This window comes from Zootoca vivipara, chromosome 1, assembly GCF_963506605.1.
Source record: "Zootoca vivipara chromosome 1, rZooViv1.1, whole genome shotgun sequence".
Taxonomy (NCBI): Eukaryota; Metazoa; Chordata; class Lepidosauria; order Squamata; family Lacertidae; genus Zootoca; species Zootoca vivipara.
Window position 1 is genome coordinate 75522237 of NC_083276.1, and position 12973 is coordinate 75535209.

The 12973-nt window shown below is 42.7% G+C and overlaps 1 protein-coding gene across 5 annotated transcripts in view; it reads left to right on the top strand.

The window, feature by feature from the left end:
• Positions 1-12973, top strand: part of CHID1 (chitinase domain containing 1) — a 104334-nt gene that overhangs the window by 39171 nt on the left and 52190 nt on the right. For all 5 annotated transcript variants that reach the window (XM_035121831.2, XM_035121844.2, XM_035121855.2 and 2 more), the window contains 2 exons: positions 1665-1766; positions 5460-5615. In XM_035121831.2, the coding sequence (XP_034977722.2) occupies positions 1665-1766; positions 5460-5615 (258 nt within the window). The remainder of the gene's footprint in view (positions 1-1664; positions 1767-5459; positions 5616-12973) is intronic.

Consider the following 12973-nt stretch of genomic DNA (forward strand, 5'->3'; position numbering starts at 1 on the left):
CCTGTTTCTGTATTGGATTTGAATTTGTTTGCGTACATATGGAATTGTTTTGATTTATTTTATTTTTTTGTCTTCACTGTGAAACCTCTTCAAGATATTTTATGGGAGGCATTTCGTGACTCGAACCAAATAAATAAATAAATAAATACTTCCGTGAGTAGCATTACATCTAGTTCCGTCTTGAGGCTGCAGTGTGAGACAGTTTTTCGGGAGCAAGCCAAGAAAGTGGCAGTGGCAAGATATGTTGGCCTGGGTGGGGAAGGCAGAATGCAAGTGTCTGATTGGACCACATCATTGTGGGTTTTTCCTGGCACTTGACAGACTTCCCATGCTTTGCATTGAGGGGTTGAGGTTTCAGCATTATGGTTTGTGCCTTTAGCACTGTGATGTTTAGAAGAGTATATTATTTATTACATTATCATATTCTGACGTCTCAAAATGTTGATTCGTCCTGAGCCTTTGGGAAAGGTTGGGATTCATTTCCACTTGAATGTAAACTTTGTTTAGAGGTAACCAAAACATTAACCACTGCCCTCATTTTAAGGCTGCAATCACCAACAAAGTGCCGTGGCTGATGCTAGTAGTTCAATGGTACTAGCATGATATTTTAACGACTGCAAGGGAATTGTGATTCCATCACAGCTGGATATAGGGGTGCAAATATTTAGAACCAGGATGTAAAATACTTCCAAGTGCAGAAGCAAAGTCCTCAGATCGTCTTTCTTCTACTTCCCCTTCCACCCAAGCTCAGGATTTTCAGACAAGAAGCCCAGTAATATATGTTGCTCTGGAACTTGAGCACATTCTCTCTAGTTCCCAGTTTCCCCATAAAATGCTCTTAACCCTTCCTGCCCAAGACATTTAGAAGCTTGTTTCATACCCAAAAAAGAGTTACAGATGTCCCAGTTAACGTCAGTTGGGTCTGGGCCTAAGTGGATGGGGGGGAATTCTCTAGGCCAGGGGCAAAGCCATTTCCAGAGTTTCTCGAAGCCAGGCACCCCCAAACTCGGCCTTCCAGATGTTTTGGGACTACAACTCCCATCATCCCTAGCTAACATGACCAGTGGTCAGGGATGATGGGAATTGTAGTCCTAAAACATCTGGAGGGCTGAGTTTGGGGGTGCCTGCTCAAAGCCCATGTGAGGAACAAATGTGAGGAACACTTCCTTCAAATCCCTCCTCAAAGCCCATGTTTTCTGTGAAACGTTTGGCAACCTGCTAGTTACCATGTTGTACTGTAACTGAGCCTGTAAATGAGGGACAATACTATTGGAGTTCCTATGCTTGTGGACTTCCCATAGGCATCTGGTGCATAGCTGCCAAGTTATCCCTTTTTTAAAGGGATTTCCCCTTATGCTGAATAGGCTTCCTCGCGAGAAAAGGGAAAACTTGGCAGCTATGCTGGTGGGCACTGTGAGAACAGGATGCTGGACTAGATGAGCCTTCGGCCTGATCCAACCCAGTCTCTCACTATGTTCTAATCTTATGCAACTGAAACTACTGCATTGTTGTTCCCAGCTTACTCTACTTCTGTTGATTCCCCTGTGTCAAATGTAAAGAATGTATGCTCCTCAGGGCAGAGACTGGTCCTCTTGTACTCTGTAAAGCACCAGGCATGCTGACAACCTCATATAAATAAACATATCTCTCTCTCTCTTTTTAAGAACCAACCAGCTGGGAAGTTTCACAAAGAAAGAATTTGATCAGCTAGCCCCAATAGTGGACAGCTTCAGCCTCATGACATATGATTATTCAGCACCACAACGGTAAGGCAATGACGGTGGAAAACAATAGTACACTGAACTGGACTTTAGGGATGTAGTAGTGACATCAGGAAACATACCTGGAGCTCACAGAAATCCCAATTAATCAGTACCTAGGGAGGGAGTTGTCGCCGCGGCACCCCTTGGTGTGTGGAGTCCCGCAAGGCGCAATCCTTTCCCCAATGCTTTTTAATATCTTTATGCGCCCCCTTGCCCAGATTGTCCGGAGTTTTGGGCTGGGTTGTCATCAATATGCTGATGACACCCAGATCTATCTGTTGATGGACGGCTGCCCTGCCTCGGCCCCGGACACACTCACCAGGTGCTTGGAAGCTGTGGCTACGTGGGAGCCGACTGAAGTTAAATCCTTCGAAGACAGAGGTCCTCTGGCTAGGTCGGGGCGACATGGGGTTGGGGGCCCAACTCCCATCTTTTGCAGGGGCTCAATTGGTACCAGCGCCTTCTGTCAAGAGTTTGGGTGTAACCTTTGACGTCTCCCTTTCCATGGAGGCGCAGGTTGCATCCACAGCAAAGGTGGCATTTTTCCATCTCCGCCGCATCAAGCAGTTGGTCCCTTACCTCTCTCGCCCCGATCTGGCCACAGTGATCCATGTGACGATCACCTCCAGGCTTGACTATTGTAACTCGCTCTACGCAGGGTTGCCCTTAAAGCTGACCCAGAAACTCCAGCGGGTGCAGAATGCCGCGGCGAGGCTCCTTACAGGGTCCCGGCCGCGGGATAACATTCATCCAGTGCTTTACCAGCTGCACTGGCTCCCGGTGGAGTACAGGATCAGGTTTAAGGTGCTGGTTTTGACCTTTAAAGCCCTATGCGACTTGGGACCCTCGTACCTACGGGACCGCCTCTCCTGGTATGCCCCGCGGAGGACCTTAAGGTCCACAAACAATAATATTCTGGAGATCCCGAGTCATAAGATGGCTAGATTGGCCTCTACTAGAGCCAGGGCCTTTTCAGTACTGGCCCCAACCTGGTGGAACGCTCTTTCCCAGGAGACCAGGGCCCTGCGGGATTTGTCATCTTTCCGCAGGGCCTGCAAGACAGAGCTGTTCCGCCTGGCCTTTGGGTTAGACTCAGCCTGACCCCTGTGTTTTTCTCCCTCATGGCTTGGATTTATGGCCTACTTGAAATGAGGCTGCACTTTAAATTTTAATACAGTAATACCTCGGGTTACGAACGCGATCCGTTCCGGATCGCAGTTTGTAACCCGAATAGTTCGCAAACCGAACGCGATGGACGCCGCCATTTTGCGCATGTGCAAAGCGCGATTTTCGCGATTTTTGCGCTTTGCGCATGCGCAAATCGCGCGATCGCACGCGCGCGACGAAAACACTTCCGGGGTTGCGCAGTTCGTAACCCGAACTGTTCGCAAACCGAGGTGGTCGTAACCCGAGGTACGACTGTACTGTATTTTAATCTGTATTTTAACTAATTGTTTTTATGTTTTATTGTGGTTCTGTTGGTGTCAGCCACTTATGGCCTACTTGAAATGAGGCTGCACTTTAAATTTTAATACTGTATTTTAATCTGTATTTTAATTAATTGTTTTTATGTTTTATTGTGGTTCTGTTGGTGTCAGCCGCCCTGAGCCCGGTTTTTGACTGGGGAGGGCGGGGTATAAATAAAAATTTATTATTATTATTATTATCATTATTATTACCCTTTAGAAGAGCAGTGGGCAGATTCCAGGCTTTATTTTTATTTTTTTTACTTAATTATTATCTTTATTTATGGTATACTTCTTCCCACCTCAGCATTTCATTTGAGAATGCATAGTAAATATATTGGGCAGTGCCTACCATTGGCCTTACTCAAGAGTAGACCCATTGAAATCAATCTTGTCCGTTAATTTCAGTTGGTCTAGTATGAGTATGGTTTCCATTGGCTACCATTCTTTTTTTTTACCTTTTCTTATATCTGTTTTTGGATTGGCAAATAAGCCTCTAAAATCCCTGTCCAATATGGCTTCTGAGGATGAAGAACTAAAAAAAGAAATCTTGCATTTTACGTTTTCTCCCTCTTTGCTTTGAAACAGTCCTGACAGTTGCTCTCTATACACCCTATATTTTCTTCCCACTTTATCAAACGGTGTCTTAAGGATTTGTATCTAGTTATCTCGACTGTCAGTTTGAAGTGTGTGCACAAGATGAGGGAAATCATCCAGTGGCTTGTCCAAGAAATGTACAAACAGAATTCCATATTACATAGAATGTACTGCTTTTTTCCTTTAGGACTTTTAAAATTTCAGATGCCTTCCACCAGTGATAGGCATATTGAAAAGAGGCAAGGAAAATGTTACAACAGAAGGCAGACTGTCAAGGATACAACGATCCTTTCTTAAAACAAAACAATAGCAACACTTTACTTGAATTGGCTGAAGCGTACTTGAAAATACAAATATAAAATGACATGTTTGGAACATAGAAAAACTGTATGTGTGAAGAATGCTGGACCTACATTTGTGTACATCTATATATTTTGGAAAGCTGTTTGCTATGCATTTGGACTCATGTTGAGATACTGTAACGAAATTTTGCATGGTGGTGCCTGTGATCAAGTTTTTTGTCTATGTTTGGATACAATTAAATGCAATTTTTAATTGAAACGACAGACTGACCCTTTCAAAACTGCACTGATTTTAACTAATGATTTCAGAAGGGCACTGATTTTTGGGGGGTTCTTACACTTTCTGAGCAATGCCAGGTACAAGGCTGCTGGCATGTATATAAATACAGCATGCCTTTTTAGAGACTGTATAATGTTCTGGATTATTTTATAAACATTGCTCCTGGGTGGCTCTATATACTTATTTATGCTAACATCCATATCCTACTTTCCTAGGCAAAATGCCCAATCAATGTGGCTTACAAGATAAAAACAATATAAGGAAACTATATAAAATGTAATCAAACATGAAATAAATAACAGCAATGGAAACAAGTGCAAAAGTTAATTAAGTAATGTTTGCTGAAACAGTATATAATGGCTTGCTGCTGATCAGAAGGTTGGCGGTTCAAATCCCTGCGACGGGATGAGCTCCCGTTGCTCGGTCCCAGCTCCTGCCAACCTAGCAGTTCAAAAGCACATCAAAGTGCAAGTAGATAAATAGGGACCACTCCGGCGGGAAGGTAAACAGCATTTCCATGCGCTGCTCTGGTTTGTCAGAAGCGGCTTAGTCATGCTGGCCACATGACCCAGAAGCTGTCTGCAGACAAACGCCGGCTCCCTCGGTCTATAGAGCGAGATGAGCGCGCAACCTCAGAGTCGTCTGCGACTGGACCTAACGGTCAGGGGTACCTTACCTTTACCTTACAGTTCGTCTCTCAAAGACAGGAGTGTTAGAAATACCCATTCAGTATCCAAGGAAATATCCATGACCGAGTACCTGGAAGCTCCCAGGTTCAATCCCTGACATCTCTAGGTAGGTCTGCGAATGTCCCTAGTCTGAAACCCTGAATGATTGCTGCCAGTCAGTGTAGGCAATACTGAGTTTGATGGACCAAAGGGCCTGACTCACTATAAGACAACTTCTATGTTCCTTTCTCCTAGCAAGCAATGTAATTTGTTTTGTGGATTATGGATCTCCTTAGAGCAAAGGTTTGGTATAAGATGCTTTTGCTTCTTTTTGGAACCTGTCCCTTGACATCATATTTTATTTCTTTGCTGTTGATCTGCAGGCCTGGCCCTAATTCTCCTCTACCTTGGATGCGGGCGTGTGTTCAAATGCTGGATCCAGAAGCCAAGTGGAGAAGTAAAATTCTTCTAGGACTGAATTTTTATGGCATGGACTACTCGGCACTGAGCGCTTCTGGGGAGCCAATAATTGGAAACAAGTAAGTTTTCTAGAAAGCTGCTTTTTGTTGTTATTATTTTTATCTTGGGTGAAAATTGGGGCTAGGTTAGATGTCAGAGAGCCATCTGATTGCATGTTTTTATTTATTATTGTATTGTTATTTAGAATATTTTCAGCTACTCTTCATTGCAGTTTTGATACCAGGGTGTGTTAAAATAATACTGGAGTCACTTCTACAACAGTAAGCTTATTCAAAACAAAGCAAAACACCACTATGTCAACCAACCCTCTAGGTCTTTACTTTGGGGGAACAGGCTTTAAAGCATTACTTAAGGTGTTGCCTAACTCTCACCTGGAGTTAGATAATTCAGGGAATATTGGCACTTAATGGCACTGAAAGTCGTAGCACAAATATGGGGAGAAGTTAGTCAAGAATGGAGAAAAGTGCCTAGAACAACAAATTTGGGGTTGGGGGTTGCTGTTACACCCTAAACTCCCCACTTTATATGCAAACACAGAAAACAAATGGAAGTAACGGGTTTTCTTCTTATCTGGTCCCTGCTTTTTAACCCCATGCCTCTTTGGCACATTTTCCCATCCAGGGCTCTGCACATTCTACCTGTCTCCACTCTAGTCCATACCTTTTATGTCTACTCCTGCTCTGCCCCCTCTCCTTCAGCTACCCCTGCCCCCTGGGCTCTCTGTTTCTTCACCTTCTCCCTAGGACCATGCTCCAGCCCCTAACACAACTGCTCAATGTGTATGTCTTTATTCTCTTGCCTGATGTGCATAATTATGGCAAGTGCGAGACCGTATAGAATTAGTTTGGAATTAAGATCTGGCAGTGGGCTAAGGGGTAAACAGCCTTGTCACTGAGTCCTGGACTGGCCTTGTCATAATTATGGTCATAATGCTGTGGAATTCTTCAGCCTTTCCTTCTCTTAGCACGGGAGCAGCTTTAATAATATGTAAAGTTATTTCTGTAGCAGATGAAATGAAGCTCGAAGTGTAGACATTTCCAGCTGAATATTCAGCACATGGATAGCATACCTTCTTATTAAATTCATGCACTAAACAATAATTTATTATGTGTCAGCTTTAGAAATTGTAGCCCTCTTCACAGATAAACAGCAACACTCATGAGCTTAAATATGTCCTTTGCGCTTCTGAATACCTCTACTGGGATTGCCAACATAGCGGCCACAAGCACGCATGGTCTTGCAGGGGCCTTCCATGGCATCTACCAGGTTCCTTTGTCCCCTCTCCTCATAATAATGGTCCTGAAAGACCTACATTGGCTCCAGGTACGTTTTCAAGCACAATTCAAATTGTTGCTGCTGACCTGTAAAGCCCTAAATGGCCTTGGCCCTGTATACCTGAAGGAGCACCTCCACCCCCATCATTCAGCCCGGACACTGAAGTCTGGCTCCGAGGGCCTTCTGGTGGTTCCCTCCCCACAAGAAGTGAGGCTACGGGGAACCAGGCATAGGACCTTCTCGGTAGTGGCACCCCTCCCGTCAGATGTCAAGGAAACAAACAACTATCTGACTTTTAGAAGACATCTGAAGGCAACTCTGTTTAGGGAAGTTTTTAATGTTTGATGTTTATCGTGTTTTTAATATTCTGTTGGGAGCTGCCCAGAGTAGCTGGACAAACCCAGCCAGATGGGTGGGGTATAAATCATCATCATCATCACCATCACCCCCCACCCTGAAGGTCGGCTTGAAATAAGCATTTTGTTGTAGCCAGTGGAATGGGTTGTGGTGTGTGCTTGGCTGCAGTTTGTGTGTGTGGTGGTCACAACAGTCTCTCTGGTTTGCAAATATTCCTGGTCCCAAAAAGGTTGGCAATCCCTAGTTACTAGTGCCTTGCCTGCCCTATCTACCACATAGCTAAAATGCCTTTAATTTGAGCAATATTGTGATCAGACATTTTCTGAAATACTTTGAAAGACTGGGTAAACTGCTCAGTCACACACATGTATTTTATCACATAGCTCAACTTTATTGAGCTATGTGATAAAACATTTTTGGTGAGAAAGCCATTCCCAGCTGTCAGGGTGTGCACACTCAGAGGGCTGTGTTCCTGCCTTCCCACCTCAATTCCATTTCCCTCTCCTTCCTAACTGCAGAATCTGCAAGCCATTTTTAAAAAGGTTTGTCTGAAGTCCTCCAGTTAAATATAACAAAGCGTAACTATTTGCCCTATGAAACTAAGAGAGAAGCACATCAAACGTTTCATAGATTAACTTCAGTGAAAGTGCAAATGTAATAGCTCCTTTTGTGTCAATGAGGACATATTGAAATATCTTCAAAACTGACTCTTAAAATCAGGCTGTGTGCCCTTAACTTCTTTAAAAGAATCTTCAGTGGGTCTTTTATGTCGGTTTACACACTAAAGAAGGTTTGATATAATAAATTGTAAGTTGAAAAATGTAAGAGATTTGACATTGAATTGTGCTGTTCAAAGACAAAGGAAGATTCTTTGCAAACTATGTAAGGATGCAGAATTCCACTGAGAGCTTTATTGGCCGCCTGCCATGCTGTAAATAGTGGGTAATAAAAAGTGATACTTAGAAAGGCTAGAGGCGAGAGCTTCCCTGCAAATTATGGTAATGAAGAATGTGAAAGGTATGGCTGCAAGTGACCTTAGTGGGGCAGAAAACAGAACCCCCCCCCAATGTTTGGGGTGGTGGTGAGTGGATGTACCAGTAAAATTATTAGGTGTGGCTTGCTTACAGCAATGGGTTGTTTACAGCAACATATCTGTGGGGAGATATGGTCGTGTTTCCAATGTCATAACCGCAACAGGGATACAAAGGTAATGCAATATATTGATTGAAATGATATATTGACTGGTGTCAAAATAGAGTTAAATTACATAATACTTTTCTTTTCATGTTAGAATAAGTAGACACAGCTTGTTTCCTAGGAGCAAGCCCCACTGAACTCATTGGGAGTTAGTGTTGGATCGTTATGCTTAGGATTGTGCTAACAGGTGAGGCTTAATGAAAGCAGCTGGCCAGGCAGAGTGGCCCATTTGCATATTCACACCTATGGGTTGCTTTCAGCCTTGTGCAGAGAATGAAGTCATTGAATAATGCTGTTGGGGATATTTTTGCTAGCTGCATCTTATTCAAAATCAGAAGACATTTGGCACCACAACTAGCAATTTCGGCAAACAAGAAGAAGATAGAGAAATTTGTATGGTTGATGAAATAGAATAGAGGGCAGGGACTCTTGACACCACCACTGTAGAACAGCAGGTGCACAATCATTCCTGAGTCTTCCCAGGTTTTGTCAATCACTTCTACAGAGAGCAGATATTTGTAACACTTGTATTATCCACATACTTACACTTCCTGAGAGGGTGTTGTTGCTGCATCTATTGCCCTTGCCTCTTGTGTACAACTTGGTATACAGGCAAGGGCTCTTAAATATGCCTATCCCATGTGCATAGCAAGGGAGGCTTTGCCAGAGACTTAACCATTTGGCTGCGTATTGGCAGGCACAACACAGCAGCTGAGTTCATAGAGAATTCTAAGAACATACGAAAAGCCCTGCTGGATCAGGCCACAAGGGGATCTCCTCCAGCTTCATGTTCTCATGGTGGTTCACCAGATATCTCTGGGAAGCCCACAAGCAGGAGACGAATCCAGCCGTTCCCTTACCACTTGTGTCTCCCAACAATTGGTATGCAGAGGCATATTGCCTTTGATCCTGGAGGTAGGTAGCATGCAGCCATCATGAGCAGTAGCTATGAATATCAACCAGGTTCAGTCACATTGTTTATAATGTTCTTACTAACCGTAGTTTAACTAAATCACAGTTCCTTGTGCTTGGATGTCATCGGAAACTGATTTGTTGTTGTTTGTTAAAGCAGAAGCTTCCAATCTCCTCCTTGTGGCTGTGAAAGAACTGAAAAAGGGAGAGGGAATGAGTTTGTGAGACTCACTTCAGTTCATCCATATATTGGATGAACTGTGGGCTCCTGAAGCCTCTGAGCTGTGCCACAGTCCTTTTATAGGGAGCATTGAAATGGCTGAATATGTATCATCAGTTGGGAAATGCTGTACTGAATTTTTTTGGTGTGTTTCCTTTAAGTGAGATAAGACATTTCCTCCTCTGACGTATAGCCTATGGGTGTTGTGTTTTATAATCAATGGACTAGTCAACTGCAATGCTTTGCTTGTATTTAATATGCTTAGTGAGGTGCAATTGAATGAAGTGAAAAACATCCCCTCTCCTGTAAATTTTATTAGGCTTCATAATAGCCAAACCCAATAGATAGCACTGCATATTGGGGTTAATAAAGGTCCATAGAAACAGATGTTCTTTGGTCATTTAGTCCTTCTATTTTCTAAAACTTAATTAACTGAAAATGAGAAAAGCCCTATAATTGCCAAAGCTTGCATTTTTCAGTAACTTTGGCTTACGCTTTGTAGCTTATGCCTCCTGCACAGCCTTAACTGTGGGTAAATCCATGCTTCTGGTATCTGGAGCTTCAACCAGAAATACAGAATAGCTTCTAAGGACTTGTTCACACTTGCATGCATATCACTTGATTTCTGATGACTGTGGCTGAATGTGTGAACTGACTTCTTGGGCAAAGCATTGTATTTGAGTTTTGTGAGGTAATTTCAAAGTTCTGCCTGCTTGTGATAGCTCATCCATGTGTGTAAGCCATTACTTGATGTTGCAGTCTCTGACTATGTTTCGGTAATCATATTTTGGCTCAGTTAGCTGACTCTCACGTACAGTCACTTTGTTCCTCCCTTATACAAACTGGGAAACAGGCCAGGAAGGATTCAGTTAATCGCAGTTCTGTAGTTCTGTTGCAATAGGAAACCATAGTTTCCTTAAAAGCCCAGATATGAAAACATGTTTTAAATTGGCTTAATTAATATCATTGCTTTTTCAGAAGCTATTAACCAGTTTCCTGGTTCAGAATTAGCTAAACACTTCCTGACTTCTTGGTGCAAAGGAAGGAATGAAGCAGCAGTAGTATGCAGGTAAAAGTGGCTGGCTTCATCTGGATGCAATCATTATACGAGCAGTCATAGGTGAGCAAGCCCTAAAAAGATGGCATAAACATTTTCCAGATTTTCTACAGTAAGTTGTTTCATGCACAGAATTAATTCTGCTTGTGCAGTGGGACTTACCACTGGGTGGGTGGCATGCATCTGTCTCAGGAAACAGTGGATGAGTGTGCCTTCAGGGGTGAAGTCAAACTGTTGGAGAGTTACAGTGCCTGCTGTGGCTGTAGAGACCGATAAACAGGATAAACATGTTTTGTTGCCGCAGGGACAGATGGTGTACGGTGTACGGTACCACTGCTGCAGGTGTACCACAACATTTATTCTTGCCCATGCCCCACTTAGCGCCATGTTGACTTCAACCCATACTTGGTGCCCTTGCTTTGCTCCTTTTTGTGTCTTGGGGGCATATAAAAGATCAGTGGCCACAAAGCTAAGAAACTAACAGACATATAGCATTTGCTGTTCAGTTAATAGTTCACCTTCATTGGATGTTTGGGGGGGGGGTCAAGGAAGACCTTTGAGGATATCTTTGATTTTTGCTATTTCCTCTACATAAAGTTCAGAGGGTAAAGCTTGCTAAACAGTTACTTTTAAAACCTTTAAAGTTTTAGCCAAATGGAGATCTGCCTGGGTGTGAGTCTGTAAATGCTCCTTTATTTGTTATGTCTGACATTTGAGAATTCTTTCTGCATCTGCTTGCAAGTTAGTTTAGTTTCCTGGCTGCTGCTGCAGGCTACAGAGCTCGTGATCTACACACACACACACACACACACACACACACACACACACACACGGCACTTCCCTTCCCCCTTTAACTGTAGGGTGAAATTTAGATTCGCTTGGCCTTTAGCATTTGCTTGCTGCCTGATTCAGCATCTTGGGCCTCTGTCACTTTTGCATGATTGCTTGATCACACAACTTTTTGTTCCATTTCTGCACCTTCACTAATTATCTTTTCTAGTAAGTGATTACTCAATCTGTCCACATTTAATTGCCACATTGACAGGCATAATTGTAATAAAAAACAAGACTTATGAGGCTTATAGGCACTGAAAGCTAAGCACATTAACTTAGTTTCACATTAAAGTTATAATTGGAAATCCTTAAGTCAGAAGAATTTATAATATATCTGAATTGTCTTAACATTTATTAATGCTTGTTCATTTGAGCACAACTGATCAACTTAAACCAGAGGCTGTAATACCAGCACAAACCCACACTTATAAGGGGTCTGTTTCTTTCCCCTTTCCTTGAGCGGTGCCACAAGCTGCTTTTCATGCCAGAAGGATAGGAGGTGTGGTGCAGTGGCTTTACAGGACAAAAGAGAATTAAGGTGTGCTGCATAAGTATCTTCTCCATTCTGTTTCTCTGGATTGTGACCATTGTTTGCTTGTAGGTCTGAGTGTGCCATTGTTTTTTGTAGTTAACATTTTAATCCCAAAGCTCTCTAGAGATACCAGGACAGAATTTCTCAAGTTTTCTTTAAGGAGGCATTGCTGTTAAACCATTTTAAAGCATTAAAAAGAAAAGTTTGTAGACGTGACCTTTTAGGTACATACGTGATTTTTATGAGCAATCTGACGGCTTTTGGTCTCTTGCTGCAACTTTCCACCCTTGTGCCAGAGAAGTTCCTTGCTTTTGTGTGTGTGCACATGACGTGTCTGAACTTTCAAAGAAATGTGTTCACTTTTTGCTGCTGGTTGCCACCAGCAGAGATACTGTGAGGTGAACATGAATGCTTAAAGATTTTCTTTCTTGTTATCCTGTCTAATCTTTACTTCCAGTCAATAGCGCCAGTAATTAGCTGTGTAGTATCAGTGGGAGCAAAACCTCTTCAGACCAGCTACAAGGCAAGGTGGAGCGAAAGAACCAAGATCAGACATTCCTAATCGTGAGCAGGAGCAACAAAGGCATATTACAAATTCTAAACATGGATCTTTTGGTATTTTGTTTCCTTTTGCTGAAATGGACAGAACATTAAAGGTGACTTGTACAACATGCTGTGCTTTAAGTTGACTTGCTTCTCCGGCATTTTCTGTTGGTTTATTTCACTTGTAATTTGCTTTCTCCTCTTGAAAACTGAAATGTCAGAATGAACTTGTTATGCACATTGAGGTAATATGCCTCAGTTTCAAATTAAAAATGGGTCTGATAGACCGCTCATTGTGCGTATGGGGGGACTGAAAGCACTTAGTGATGTTAATTTCGTCAAAACTTCAATTTATTGGTAGCCCTAAATGAGCCACCAGAAGCTGTCAGAATCAGACATAAAGAAAAGAAGAAACCTTTTTTAAAAAAATGCATTCAAATTGAAATTTGTTGTTGTTAATGAGGATTTCTAGCTCGTGGTCTCAGTCAAC